This window comes from Copidosoma floridanum, unplaced genomic scaffold (assembly GCF_036245765.1).
Source record: "Copidosoma floridanum isolate Cflo_tuat_1 unplaced genomic scaffold, Cflo_Japanese_pri ptg000014l, whole genome shotgun sequence".
In the NCBI taxonomy this organism is placed as follows: Eukaryota; Metazoa; Arthropoda; class Insecta; order Hymenoptera; family Encyrtidae; genus Copidosoma; species Copidosoma floridanum.
This window is the reverse complement of record NW_028321891.1, coordinates 7986844-8002088: the sequence shown is the minus strand read 5'-3', so window position 1 is coordinate 8002088 and position 15245 is coordinate 7986844. Positions and strand designations below refer to the sequence as shown.

The following is a 15245-nucleotide window of genomic DNA, read 5'->3' as shown; positions in this document are numbered from 1 at the left end:
TGATGCAAGTATTTTTTGTAATATGTACAGAGGTAAATCACACTGAGAGAAATAAAATAAAACAACGATACTACAATAGGATATATAAATTATTTGTATTTCGATCATTTCTTTTTATCTCTATATATAAATATATACAAAAGATTCAGGTATTAAAGTACAATATTACATATAGAACGCTTTTTTCTCTATTCATATAAATATATGTATAATCTTATTTAATACATTTTTCTCGGCATGTACTATAAAAAATGCAAAGTTCAGCAATATAATCCTAAACAATGTGTGGGATTAACACGCAAAAACGATTGGAATGCGTAAATTGCACAATCACTAAATATTAAAGTAATTATATTAATCATAAATAACGATGTACAAGTGGAAAGTTGTATAAATACATGATCAGTGAAGAAAACAAAGATGTGAGTGAAAAAGTATACGAAGAGATCATATAGTACAGGGTCGAAGTCTAAAAGATGGTTCGATGTTTTTTTTTTTTCCTTTCTGTCATCGAACTGACTGTGAGACTTTTCAAGTCCTGCGTATTCCGTTTAAATTAACAAAATATTACAAACTTTCCATAAATATACTTTCATGTAGTCCAAAGTATTTAAACAACACAAACACAATATTAACAGGCACTCACACATACTCGCGCATTAATTTATTATATGGCTAGAGTTGCTCGTTTTTTTTTTTCAGATATACGGTCATGGCCAGCTCTTAAGATACTATTTTCACTTCATATTATTATCTAACGTTAACTGTTTTTTTTCCTTGTCTTTAATTGCCTGTATAAAATAGCTGAGCCTAAAATATTTAACTCTGTAAAGTTTGTACGACTAATTTTGCTTTGTTTCTTCTTGTTTGACGTATTATATTGTTTATATTGTGAGTAAGATTGTCATACGGTCGTTTCTGCGTTACTGGTACCCTTCCTGGAACAGAAAAATTTCATTTCAGAATTATGTATTGCAAACTGATTAAAACTCTATATTATTATTAACATTAGCCATGTAACTCTGCATCAATGTTTTAATATATGTTTTTCGTCTCAGCCCTTACAGTGCTACTAAACTATTTTATTACAAAAAATTTTACATAATGATGTACCCTAGTACATTTTTTGAAAAGATATGTTGATGTCAACTAAACCAAATTAAAGCTAGTATAATATATACATGGTAATTTTACTAACAAGACGTCTCGGTTCCGACATGCATGCGAAAAAAAATGTTTTTTTTTTGTTTTTTAAGTAATGTAAAATATTTTTTCAAAGTGTAGGTATACAACTACAAACACAAAAACACCAAGTAATTATACATGTTAGGCTTACCTCTTCGCTGATTAAGTCGATTTATAATCCAAGTCAAGCGTTATGAAAAAGAAAAAAATTAATGCATGAACCTTCACCAGTATTAATGGAAATTAGGATAATGAATGATTTTGGATTATTTTTCCAAAACTAAGAACTTATTAATGAGGGAGATTTAATGTTTTGTTAACTATATGAGACCCATCCCTTCTATGACCTCAATAAACAGAGAATTCACCACTTTTCCAATTTTTTAAATGTCTGCGGTAAAGGAATTGCTGAATTTTAAGTTAGTTTTAAAGGCATGCGGTGTCAATCATAGCAACAAATCAAAATATTCGCACAAAAGACCACTCACTCTGTTTCTGCAATGGTTTGCTCGTATTGCATCTGCTGCTGGATCTGCAGCTGTCTGAGCGCCGCGAACTCATTGTTATGTTGCTGCAGATCGTGGCCCAGGGATCCCGACAATATCCTGCTATTGATCGGCATTATATAGTCCGGCGTGTCTTCGAGCATCGTTGGAGTTATCTTGCCACGCTTTAGACTGCCATACCTCTCCAGACCGGTATTCAAGTTGTCGTGGTACGAGCTGTGTAGGCTACCACCTCGTTTCAAACTTCCATACCTGGAAAGAAAGAATACACTTTTTATATATATATTTTTTTTTTTATGATTACGACTAAAGCATATATGCTGAACCTCCCAAGCACCCTAACAACCATTCCGATCAGAAAAGTAAACAATATTCCGACGTACCTGTCAGTGTAGCTAATATTGTCGTGATTCATTTTGTGCAGTGCCTGGCCCCTTTTCAGACTCCCGTACCTGTCGTAGCCATTGCCATAATTATCGTGGTTCGATGTCTGCGAGTGGTGACTGAGACTCGAACTCAGTATCCGCGAGGGTGTTGACAATATATAGGGCGTGGGTGACATTGGCTTGTGTATCGGTTCATCCCCAAACAAATATTTATCCGCTATGTTGAGTTTCTCGTCAGTTTCCGAGTAATTCTCATCTGGATGGAGCTTTGGATGGTGTAGGTTCAGCTCGACGTAGGTCAGTGGGTTCGGACTTGCGGTCTTTGTCGAGGCCAGCTCGTTGTCCGACATCGTACCACCCGACCATTGACTCCCTCGTGCATCTACTATAACGTCCAAAATTTGGCTGTTGTTATTTGGTGTGGTAAATTTTTCAGTTCTTGAAGTATTAGTTTTCTGAATAATTCAGATGTTTATCATTTTTCAAATCATGTAAGAAATTGAGAACAAGTTGTGATGGATCGACTTCAAAAAATGGCGCAAACATCTAAAATATTCAGTAAGTGTATTTTATTTGTTATTCCCAGCGTTCATTTTTATGATTTATAAAAATAACTAGAGGATGATTTTCTGATTGTATTGATTATTCAAAAAACGTAAACACATTAATAAACTTTGATCCAACAAGACTGTACAAATGTAGTAAAGTTAATTATTAATTACTTCTAATGAAAAAAATTAAAAACAGCTGAGAAGCACAATGTGGATGACATTTTTTTAAGAACTTATTGTCCGATTTACTTACTGTTAGCCGAGGGTAGGTAGGCCTCGGGTAACTGAGAGCTCCAGCGAGGTGCATAAATGGGCTTAATGTTCGGGAAAAGGTCAGTGCTCGAGCAATGAAGAACATTAAGTGCCTCAGGTGGATTATCGGATATGTTGGGCAAGTACGTATGGGGAAGCTGTGGCTGTAATTGCGTGGTAACACCCGTCGTTTTGTGCGTCTTCAAGTTTGGCTTGGCATTGTTGCGCATTCTCGCATCTCCTTCATCCGAACTGTGCGAGCTGTCTAAAGCACGTCCTCGGCTATCTGCATCCGAGTCCGACTCGGATTCTCGACGCTGGTGTTCACGTTCCGGCTTGATCTCTGTAGTACCATAATGGAAAATCGTATACTTTCGGAGAAATGTCATAGATTTTTCGTAAAATGAAAAAAACATTTCATAGTGTAATACCATGCCGCATGTGCCTCGTCGGGGGATTGGTTCGCCGGGACATGTAAGCTCCACGATCGCTGTTGTAGTTACTTGTTGAGGTAGACGTGTTTCGGAGTTGCGTGTCGCTTCGATAAGGACTGGAACTCGTCTTGTTTGTGCTACGGGACGTTTCACTACTCGTCGACACTCCGACGTGGACTCTTTTGGAGTTTGCGTCGGTCCCATTATACGTCGACGAGTATGCAATCCCGGACCGTTTCTGAGAACACATTATCATCGTTATTACCACAGAACTCTTAAGTATTGATTTCAACGCAACAAGATATTATGAAATTAAAACTAAAGGGCTTCGACTTACTGTGATATTGGCATTGACGTTCTGGCTACTACTCCCATTCGCAACACTGGCATCAAGAAGGGGAGCCTTTTTACCGATACACCTCAACAAGCTCAAGTACAAGTTTCTCCTGACTCTTCCGTTGATGAAACAATAACCAACGAGGCTAAAGGTTGCATGCACAACGATTGCTACACTGAGCATGTACGAGAGGGTTGATGAGTTCTCGGAAGCGCCTAACACTGCTAAAGTCCAGGTGGCACCCAATAGGGGCAAGGAGGATATCGAGAGCCAGAGTAGGGTACGAAGGTTGCCAAAACCCATTATGTGCTCTTTGAGCGTGAAGGCAGCACGCACTGACATTATCAAAGTAAAGAAGTTTATGCAGAAGGCTAAGCAAACAGGTCCGATAAGAGACCATATCACATTTTCGTATATCGATAGCCAACAGCTAAAATTCAATAGTTATATCATTACTCGATTCATTTTGCCTTTGTAACAGACAATCGCATCAGAAATGTTACTTACAAATAGAAATTTCCATATTGGTCTGCCCTTACACCGATGGTTAATCCCACAATGATAGCTGGCACAGCGTATCCAAGCGTGTAGTAGAAACCCATTTGGCCGTGGTTAATGTCTCTCATCTCTGTTAACATTCTGTACAAATGCAATGAATCCACCATAGTCCAAGCGAATGTACTCAACCAAGAATAATGCAAGCCAATTGCTATGAGCTTGCAGGGAAATTCGTTGCCTATGAGGGTGCTTCGTGCTTTCAGAGCTACCAAATACAACAACTCCGAACAAAATACGCAAAGTACAAGATTCTTGTGAATGCTATTGGAATTGGTACCACCACCTCTAATTAAGGCTAAAATGAGGACTGTTATGAATAGAAGTGGTAACGCAATGATGAAGGCCGTGTAGCTGGTTACGTCTTCGAGAAATGATGGCTCAGGCACGTACTCGAGATCTAAAACGTCAGTTAAAACGGCAAATGTAGACAGTTTTATGCATGAGCAGTTGACAGTCAAACCAAGTGGCTCGGTTTCATCTTCAATCTCTGTGGTACATCCTAATCTGCTCCATTCTCCAATGCTAAAAATTAAGAAATTTGGTATTACTCATAAACAAACGAAATTTTTTTCTTGTTTTACTAAACTTAATGTTGATTACCCTCTGGCAGTGCTCCAATGTACACATTGTGGATTAATTCGAGTTTTAGAACCATCATTTTCACTAAGCCATATCTGAATCCTTACAGGAGACTCAAGAGGTACTCCTGTTAGAGTTTCATATCCATTTTCGGATGGCACTAGGACGGATACTGTTATAATAGGTGATCCGATTGCAACCTCAATTCCCCATCTAACGGTGACAGATTCATCGAATCTGAAAAACAATTTTGTTAGATTGATAACGTTTAACTTGAAAAATTGATAGATGCAACGGATAGTTGTAAGACTAATCGTAAAAATACCTTTTGGGCAGGAGAGAACTAAGTTCTCTGTATTGTACATAACTTAACACGGCCTTACGATTACTTAAACTGTTTTTGACATTAAGATCACCATGGATAACAGATTTGATACCCAATAAAGTTAGAGGCACTTGTATTTTTGAAAATTGATCAAACTTGCTTGGATCAGGCATGTAATTGTTGTACTTTGGAAAACTTATTGAAGGTCCCATGTGAATAGGTGAAACAAAAAAGGCAGATGTATCTGGCAGTATAACTTTTTGATCTGCTTCCAACGGTCGGGCAGTTGAAAGCGAAACATCTTCTTTATATTCCACTGCTTCATAGCCGAATAAACTTTCAGACGTAACGATATCCAAACCCAAAACTATGAATAGGTAAAGAAAAAATTATGCGTTTACGAAATTGTTTAACAAACGAATGTGGGTTATTAATTTTACGAGCGAAATTACTTACCAACATTCGAATCAACCATTTCGAAAGGAGTGGTAAACGTATCATGTTGAGACACAGCCAAAGTTTTGAGGTACTCTGCCATGGTTAGCATGACTTTATCAGAGCTATCTCCTGTTAATGATTCGATTCTTACCCAATTATCCAAGTATCTTTTCTGCAGAATCGCCCCTGCAATACTGACCAATTGCGGAACATAATCTTTGTCTTGACTATGCGTCAAATTTAGCCCAGCCAGGCTTTCTTCGTACTTTAGCAAAGCAGTTAAAAGTGATTCGGCAACCAGAAGATCTGCCCCATACAATGTTTTGGTAGTATTTACAGCTTTATAAAGTTCTAAGGCCATTTTGATTGCATTGTAGGTATTAAGAGCAAGATCATTTGTTTCTAATGCAGCAAGTTGGTAGCGGAGCTCTATAAATGACTCGGAAGTACAATTGAACAAATCTGGTTCTTGCCAACCACCTAACTTGTCGGAACAAGATCTCGATGCTTTACCCTCCGCAGTTCCTGGACAATCTTCAATAGCAGTTTGATCAAATTTTGTTCGTGACCACCACAATCCCTCCGCGAACGATCTGAAATTTAAAAAGAATATTTAAAAAACTGATGTATCAGTAAAGAAATAGAAACAATTCTGTATGACAGTTTTATAATTTACCTTGGACAGCCATCGTACACAACTTCACAACCCTTTAATGTTACCTCGGCATAAGAATTAGGGCAGGCAGTGCATTGTCGTCCAATAACACCATTTCTGCATCTACATTGTCCAGTTAGAGCGTCACATCGCGGACCAAAACTACCTGTGGCATAGCAATCACAAGGTATGCATTCTTTCTGCCCCGGTGGTTGATAATGGTTTTCTTTGCAGTAACACTCCCCTGTCGTTTTGTTACATGCAGGATCATAGCCACGCGATTCATCACAATGGCAAGGACCGCATACTGGTGAGCCCCACCAAGTTGCTGGGCATGGCTGATCCACTTTTATTAATAATAAAAAATAATATTTGTTTAATTAGTATACTTCTACTGAATAAAAGAAATGACAATAATCAATGTGGCAACGTTATAAATTGATAGCAAAAGTTAACAGCAAAAATCCTTAGACAAGCAAATGATACCATTTTATAGTACTGGGCAGTATTTTATGCAAATGAGGCACTTAAAATTCATTACATTAAATTAAATAAATATTTTGCTTTATCATCCTACCTTTGATTTCACAATATTCTCCAGAGTACTCAGGAAATTTGCATTGGCATTCGTAACCCTTGTGATTTTCGTACGTTTCGACACACGTTCCAGATTCACTACAGGGGTTAATGTCACAGATTTTTTCACAATTTTGACCTACTCGACCTTCCAAACAAACGCATTCGCTAAGTTCCCATTTCGTTGCACATGTTGCAAAATCAACGCAGTTAGCACGACAAATATTATCGCTATCACAACCGAATCCAACATTTTCTTCGATATTCGGTTTTTCAAGTGATGTTTGATTTGATCCTATTCTCACATCCTACAATGATTAAAATATTTTTATTTAAGTAAGCTGTGAACAATTAAAAAATTTCAAGAAATACAAACCTGCAGACATCCATTGAAAGATGGTAACTCGGTAATAAACGATTTATCTGGGCCACCGATTAGTGTTCTTCCTACGTAAAGTCCTTGTAATTTAGCCGGAAGTATTTGTACTAATGGTCTATTTCTATTATCTAAATCTAACAAAACTTGACCACTTTGCCAACGTACTTCTACTCTATGCCATTCACCATCAGCTACGTCCACCCAAGATTTAATTACATCAGCGCCATCTAATAATACTGCAAGTTTTCCACCTATCAATTCGAACAAAATTGAACTGTTTTGTCCAATTTGGATAGTCATTATGAATGCATTTTGATCTCTTGTTCTTAAACTGAACCCCGTCAGCCAAGGTAACTGAATTGGTTTTAATAAGGGATTAAAACTAAGTATTCCATCGCCTCGAAAGCGCCAGGGTTTGAAGACTTCGTCTTCACATTGAGGCCCAGAGAAACCCTCCATACATTCGCATACGTAACTTGCCCAAACTTCTCTGCATTTACCATCATTATAACATGGATTAGATTCGCAAAAAGATCTTTTTTCGGGACAGCCAGAAGTTGTTCCATTATCTGCTACAAAGGAATTAAGATCCACAAATATGTGATCTACGTGAAAATCGCTGATGCACCCTACAAAATCCTTGTTACGCACTTGAAAGTTTGAAGGTATTGAAGGTAAACCACCCAATTGTAGCGGTCCGGTAAGATCAAGAAAACGATGGCAAGTTTCCGTTATGTCGCTACAACGAGCTTCAAGAATTTGTTCGTTTCTACCTGCACATGACCATCTATCACCAAGTCTATCGCCAAATCTCAATGCAAGTGAAATATCACAATTATCAAGTGCCACCACAACTGATCTATTGACGTAAGATACTTGCACTTCGTGCCATCTGCCATCTGAAACGCCACCAGGAATTTGTGCAGTTGCCCTTGTTATCTCGTCACCCAAAGAAAAACTAAACTGCACTTGAGAATCTATGATCTCTAGCGCAATGAAATCATGCTTTTCGTTATACCTTCCATTGTACAATAAGAGACCATCTGTGGCTTCAGTGGCAAATCTTATTTTAAGATGAAGTCTATGTCGTTGTTTTAAGGAAGGAAATGTTAAAAATGATGCTGGTGCAAAACTTCGAGATTTTAGTTCACACAAAGGCGTTACATTATCTAAAGGTATTACTGGGCAATCATCACAAAAGAAGCCACCTTTAACTTTAGTAACACACTGTGAACCACTTTTACACAAATTTGGCATACACAAATCCTTCTCAAGTGATATTTCACAATTATCACCTACGTATTTTACTGGACACTCACAGGTATAACCACTTTCACGCCTTCTACAAGTACCCCCATTTTTACAAGGATTCGAATAACACAAATTTACTTCGGTATCACATAAATATGCTTCTTTGCTTCCAGTGAACCCTTTACCGCACTGACATGTAAATGTTGTAACTGGATAAATTGGTCGAAACAGAACAGTATTACTATTAGCGAATCCAGATGCATTTCCAAACTTCAAAACTGTAATACACTCTTCAAAATTTAAACATGGTTCGCTTACACAGAGATTGTCATCGAAAGGCAAGACTTTTACGTTAGCTAGGCGTGCGAGGATTCCGCGATTGAGGTAAACGCGTTCTTGCAAAAATTGAGAGCTATAAAATTCATCAGTGGCCCCAGGTTCAACTCTTTTCGCAGAAAAACTTACGTTTAAAATTTTATTGTGCACGTCCGTATCTTCTTGAATACTGAATATGAATATATTCTCTCTGGGACAGGGGATAATGGCAGCTAGACCGTCCAAAAAATATCCTAAGAGTGGGCTTAAGAAAGCCTCGACAGTCATTTCATCGAGTCTTACGGTTATAGAATTAAACAGCATTTTATCAGTGATCAGTCTTACTGAAAGTGTCATGGTAGCTTTCACTTCGTTGATACCATCTGTCACGGATACATCTATAGTGGCTACTCGAGGCACGTTTGTATTAAGTTGTGGAGATAATGTGATTTCTCCCGTAGTTCTATTGAGATTTATTAAATTGGCGTTGTTGCCAGACAATATTGTGTAAGTGAGTTTATCAGTTACGTCGGCATCGAAGGCAGGAATACGACCAATAGAAGTCGTTGGGAAAAATTCTTTAAAATTATTAAATATTATTTGAAAATCTTCTAATTTTGGTGCATTATCGTTAACATCAGTTACGAGAATCTGAAAAACAAAATGCATTTATTACCTTGATATAAATATGAAACAAATTGCTGACAACTTTTACATCTTCCAAGAATTTACCTGGACTACAGCGTCTGATCGCAGTGGTGGTGATGTAGCTCTGATTACTAACTCAAACTTTTTCTTCGTTGATTCATAATCTAATTCTAGAAGAGAAATTACCTCTGCTCTGTCAGCCCCTGGTCTAACATTTAACTGAAAACTGTTTGCATCTTCTCCTCCTATAATAGAATACTGTACAATGGCATTGGGTCCTTCATCCGGATCGTGGGCATAAATTACGCCAACTGTAGAACCGATTGGTGAATTTTCAGGAATATACAAAATAATTTTTTCCTTCTCAAACGCTGGTGGCGAATCATTTACATCCTCTAGTTTGACAACGACCGCAACAGTGGTGGATAATGCTGGTGAACCTCGATCAACAGCAACTGCTTTGAGTATGTATCGAGCCGTAGATTCTCGATCGAGAGCTTTGGAAGTTCTTATCATGCCTGTGGCAGGATCTATAGCGAACGAACCATCACCATCATTGTCTAATATGTATTTAACCTAAAGTACAAAAAATACCATTAATTCCTTTTACTTTAAAAAACTATTAGGTGCCTAACACACATTATCTATAACATTGAAATAACAGTTATTCTTGCTTACTCTTCCATTAAGTCCATCATCTTTGTCAGTAGCAGTAACTTTTACTACACTCGTGCCAATAAGAACGTCCTCTCTGATAGCTCCATGGTACTGCACTGTATCAAAAGTTGGTGCATTGTCATTGACATCTGTGACAGATATCTCCACATCCGTTGTATCACTCAATGGTGGTACTCCACCATCCTTAGCCGTGACTGTCAACAAGTATCCAGACATCAGTTCACGGTCTAACAACTTGGTTGTCGTGATAGCTCCAGTTTGCGGGTTTATGGTAAATTCAGATGAATCACGATTTTGTGACGCATCATCATCACTGCCAAGACTATAGGTGATCTGAGCATTCTGACCAACATCAGAATCCATGGCACTGACGACTAAAACGGTTGTCCCCACAGGAGCGTCTTCAAAGACCGATACCGAGTACGGTGCATTTTCGAATACTGGTGCATAATTATTAGCATCCGAAACGTTTACGTATACGAGTGCTGTATCACTTCGACCACCGGAATCTGATGCCGTAACGGTGAGGACGAATCGTTTTTCTTGTTTATAGTCAAGCGGTTGAGCTACCGTAATGAGTCCTCGACCGTTTTGAGATGTAATAGAAAAACGGCCTGTAAGTATTTCGAAATAGTTATATACCAAAATAAAAGTATTATACTAATTATGTGCAAAGGACATGACAAAGACATAATTAAAAGAGCAGAAAATTAACAGAGTCGAACAAACCTCTGTTGTTGCCTGACGTTATCTCGTAATGAATCTTAGCGTCCTCGTCGGGATCCGTGGCAGTGACGGTAGTGACGGCGGTACCAGGCGAGTCGTCCTCTGCAACGACAACCTCGTAACTTTTCGGATCGAAGTACGGATCGTTATCGTTGACATCTGTCACGGTGAGAATGACCGTAGCACTCGCCGATCGAGCCGGTTCGCCCGAGTCACTTGCCACCACAACGAATTGATACTTGGAGCACTGCTCGCGATCCAGCTGCTTGATCGTGAATATCCAGCCAGTTTCGTAATTAACTGCTATGGGAATGTTCTCGGTAGAACCGCCACTTAAATCTCGCGAGCCGATCGAGTATTTTATCTGGGAGTTTGGACCCTCGTCAGCATCGTACGCTTGAACTTTCAAGATCGAATAACCTATAGCAACGTTTTCGGATACAGCCTCTTGAAATGTGTTTGTATAAAATCTGAAAATCATATTGGACATTACATTTTGTCAATCATGTAAATTGTAATTTTAATAGTGTTTTTTCTTTCGAGCATACCGTGGTACATTGTCATTAACATCTTTCACTCTAACGATCAATTGTGTGGTATTAGATTTAGCAGGCTGTCCGCCATCCTGCGCTCTTACGATGACCTTGTAATTTTTTACCGATTCGTAATCCAGAGATTTTACCAACATAACATCACCAGTTTGCGAATCTATTTGAAAAGTATTTTGTGTGTTTCCACCGATAATACCATATCGAATAGCCGCATTCAAACCTGCGTCGACGTCAGTAGCCCGAATCTCCGCTATCACTGGATTTATCGTGTAATCGAAGTCTTCGGGTATACTAACGACGTAGGTACGTTCAGAGAACTGTGGATAGTTATCGTTGTCATCTAGAATGCGAACTACCAAAGTGGCTGAAGCAGTACGACGCTCAGTTTGTGGATTGGCAAGGTCAGATGCCTGAATTATAACCGTGTAAACTTCGGTTTTTTCCCGATCTAGAGAAGTCCTAGTCGTCACGATTCCTGAGCGTGGATCGATTCTAAAATCATGAAATGATGAACTTTAATTTTCACCTTACTTAATCATTAATACAAAAATTTGCAAGCAAAGTTCATACCTAAACGTCGACTGATCCTCTACGAATGTTGTTGTGCCACCACCTGTCGTCGAGACGATCGTATATTCTACCTCAGCATTTTTACCGATATCTTGATCTGTTGCTTTGATGGAGATGACGCTCGTACCGACAGGTACACTCTCGTGTACTGAGGCTTCATATTCAGGTGATTCGAAATTGGGTGAATGATCATTAGCATCACGAACGTTGATTTGCAAAGTGGTAGTCCCAGTTCGCGGGGGGAATGAGTCGTCAACAGCAAGTACGCGGAAGTAATGAACATCGACATTCTCGCGATCAAGACGTGCCGTTGTTGTTACTTTTCCACTTGTCGGATCGAGACTGAATAAACTTTGCGAACGAGCATCCAACAGCGAGCTCATTGTATATCTGGGACGAAAATTATCGTGTAAGGCAAATCGACATCAGCACTTTGTATTCAAAATACCTCTCCTTACCTTACGCTTCCACCTTCGGGATCTCGAGCCTTGACGGTGACAACGGGTATGCCCGGATCCTTTTCTTCTTCTGCAGCCTCCACATACAATGCTTGCTCGAAGTAAGGAGACTGATTTCGTAGTTCTCGTCTTACTCTACGGCCGAGGTCCGTGTCATCGAGTTGCTGGTGATGAAAAACGATTTTCAGTCGATGTTCAGCATCGGCCAAGTGAGTTGTGCCACAACGCAACGTCATCGAGACGGAGATCTTCCACAGGGGATCGACTAGACATTGTTCCGAGGCCGAGACCAAGTCCCCAGCTGCGCCTTCGATTAAAAAACGCGGGTCTGCGACTCCACCTGTCAATATAAAATAAAGATTTACTTTATTGTTGTCCCATCTGTTGCAGGGACTTTGCTTTTGCCTACAAGCTATTAAAATAAGCTGATTGATAATTGTAAGTTACTCAATAACTGTACAGTACAAAAATTATGAAAAGTTTTTAAAATAAATATTGTTTAGTCAAACATCAAGAGTCAATTATGTTTAGACCTTGAAATGGCACTATGAATCAATCCAACAGTAATTAATTCTAAAGATGGGCGACTGAGTCAGGTAAATTTTCAATTACGTGATAAGTTATCTTGATGAGCTGATAAAAATTACAATTAACGTTTTATCCTGTTATATCGAGAGAAGGTGAATAGAACACGGAACGGGTGTGTACCGCTGAATTCCTATTAAATCAGTTGAGAATCACGTCGGTGTTAATCACACGCGTCTAACTGTCTGTTACCTATACTACTTAACGAGTAAGAATTATTCTCGTGATTAAGCTTCTACCGCGACTCAACGCTTCCACAATTTTTTCATTGTCGAGACTTTAATTTACATTTGAGACCCATCTTCAACAGCTTACCCCTTGAATATAACTAGATTTTTCGAAAAAAATTAGCGGATACGAATCATTAAGAGTTGACATAAAGAAAAGGCTATTTAATGTTTTATACGACATTCTATTTTATAGCTCATCCAGCGTATCGTAAGGATTATTTTTAGACATAAACAGTGGCCTATAAATCAATGGATTTCACATTAAAGTCAGAGTTTTATGCCTCATGTAATTATTCAGTGCATTGTAATAAAAGGTACGTATTAATCGACAAATAAAATCGCCTAAAGAACAATACTTTTGCTGAAACGGGATAAACAAACGCATCTATTCTATAACGTAATTGCAATTGTAATGACAAACGTACCCCATCTGGTCTCGCATTGCTTGGAGGCCGTGTGAGGCAGGAAATCTCTAAGCGCGGCCACCAATTGGGACGTCCTGAGGCATACCTCGGTGAACTGGTCGGTGCTGGGCATGGCGTAGGAGGCAAGGGTCTCGGCCATCCAGCCCTTGGTGGCGGCCAAGTCGACGTTTTCACCACCGCAGCCAGTGACGAGGACCCGCAGGGGCAGGCTGTAGTAGTCGATGGTAGCTCGGCCCAGCCTCGAGCTCGTCGAGTCGATGTAGAACGTGAACAGCCTGCAGGCGGAAGTCAAGCCACGCAACGTGTAATTTAGAGCACCACGAGAGATGTACGGTCTAGCGGTAATGTCAACGCTTACGCACACGCGCTGCAATCAGGGAGTTGCGGATTGTTGGGAGAGTAAGAGAGACGGGCATTTTTCTCTCCTGGGATATATCGGGTGGCTATCGATTATTCAAAGAAAAAGAAGGAGGAGGTGCCACTTACTCAGTTGTTGGTTGATTTTTCGTGGAGGTGGTGTGGAGTGGATATTTTTCGTGATTTTAATGGGTGCTTTAATCGTTGGGGGCATCATTGTATGGGAGTTGCAGTGCTTCTCCGAGAGAGTGATTTGTTGCAGGGTACTATTATAATTACAAGGACGTAAATGAATTATGGCTCTGTGAATGTTCGGAGTATGCCGCTTGGAAAATATTTCCATCGCACGTAGACGACTTTGATCTAGATATTTGAGTCATTTAATTAATGACCGAGTATTTCGAAAACTTATATGATTACTTTACTACGTGAGTTAATTTTAAGTTATCAGTTTTAATTTAATTACAAATTTAATGAGAAAAAAGGAAAATTGAAGTGAAACTTCTTTCGATGATCAAAAACAATGAGACAAAACTATTTGGTTTCCGTATTTATATTTTTTTCATACTCCAATGTGGTTGGTACAACATTCCACTTTGATTTTGACGTTTGGCCTCAATTTCTACAATCTAAGTATATCAAGGATTCATACCCACATCACTTTTTTGAACCATGTCAACTTAATGACTTTACATTCTAATGAATAAAAAAAAAAAAAAAAAAAAAGACAAACCTTGGATACTGAAGGCCATCGCAGCTAAGGCTCTTGGCAAGCGTGACGCGCCCGGTGTGCGGATGCACCTTGAGCAGCTTGAGCGCGAACCAGGCCGTCCTGTCCTGGGACGCGGCATACTTCCGCTTTCCCCCGAGGTAGGGCACCCCAGCCTCGAAGACGACGGTGCCGGCCGGCAAGTTGGAAGAAAGCACGGCCAGGTAGGCCCGGCTGAGACATACGAGGCCACTAAGCAGCAGCAGGAGCAGGGGCTGCCAGTGCCTCATGACCCTGCGCTCTCTGAGGCCAGCCACTCTTAGTGGTGGTCGTCAGCCGTGGTTGTGCCTCGATGGCGACGAGGGGGCATCGCCGAAGCGCGGTACTCTTGGTCAGATGGGTAGGCGGGATTGTGCCCGAGGCCATGGGGCGTACGTGGCTCAAGATGAAGTCGCCCCCAGCGGCATCTTGATGCTGTGCTCGATCCTCTCCTGTGCTTTCTTTGGTGTTTGGTTGGCGGTGGGATGAGGTTTCCTGGAATGAAATGACGGAGGTGGAATTAGTGCCACTCGGTTTTCCGG

General features: G+C 39.8%; 1 protein-coding gene across 1 annotated transcript; it reads right to left on the bottom strand.

The window, feature by feature from the left end:
* Positions 1–904: 904 nt before the first annotated feature.
* Positions 905–14954, bottom strand: stan (protocadherin-like wing polarity protein stan). Its single transcript, XM_089592127.1, has 21 exons — positions 14689–14954; positions 13599–13873; positions 12359–12698; positions 11901–12290; positions 11328–11822; positions 10783–11249; positions 10054–10667; positions 9460–9951; positions 7159–9378; positions 6784–7090; positions 6228–6552; positions 5570–6144; positions 5114–5480; positions 4810–5025; positions 4159–4731; positions 3652–4081; positions 3312–3552; positions 2882–3223; positions 2075–2462; positions 1674–1961; positions 905–938 (listed from the first exon to the last, which is right to left on the bottom strand). The coding sequence occupies exons 1-21, from the start codon at positions 14952–14954 to the stop codon at positions 905–907; spliced, it is 9645 nt and encodes a 3214-aa protein (XP_089448253.1).
* Positions 14955–15245: the final 291 nt, after the last annotated feature.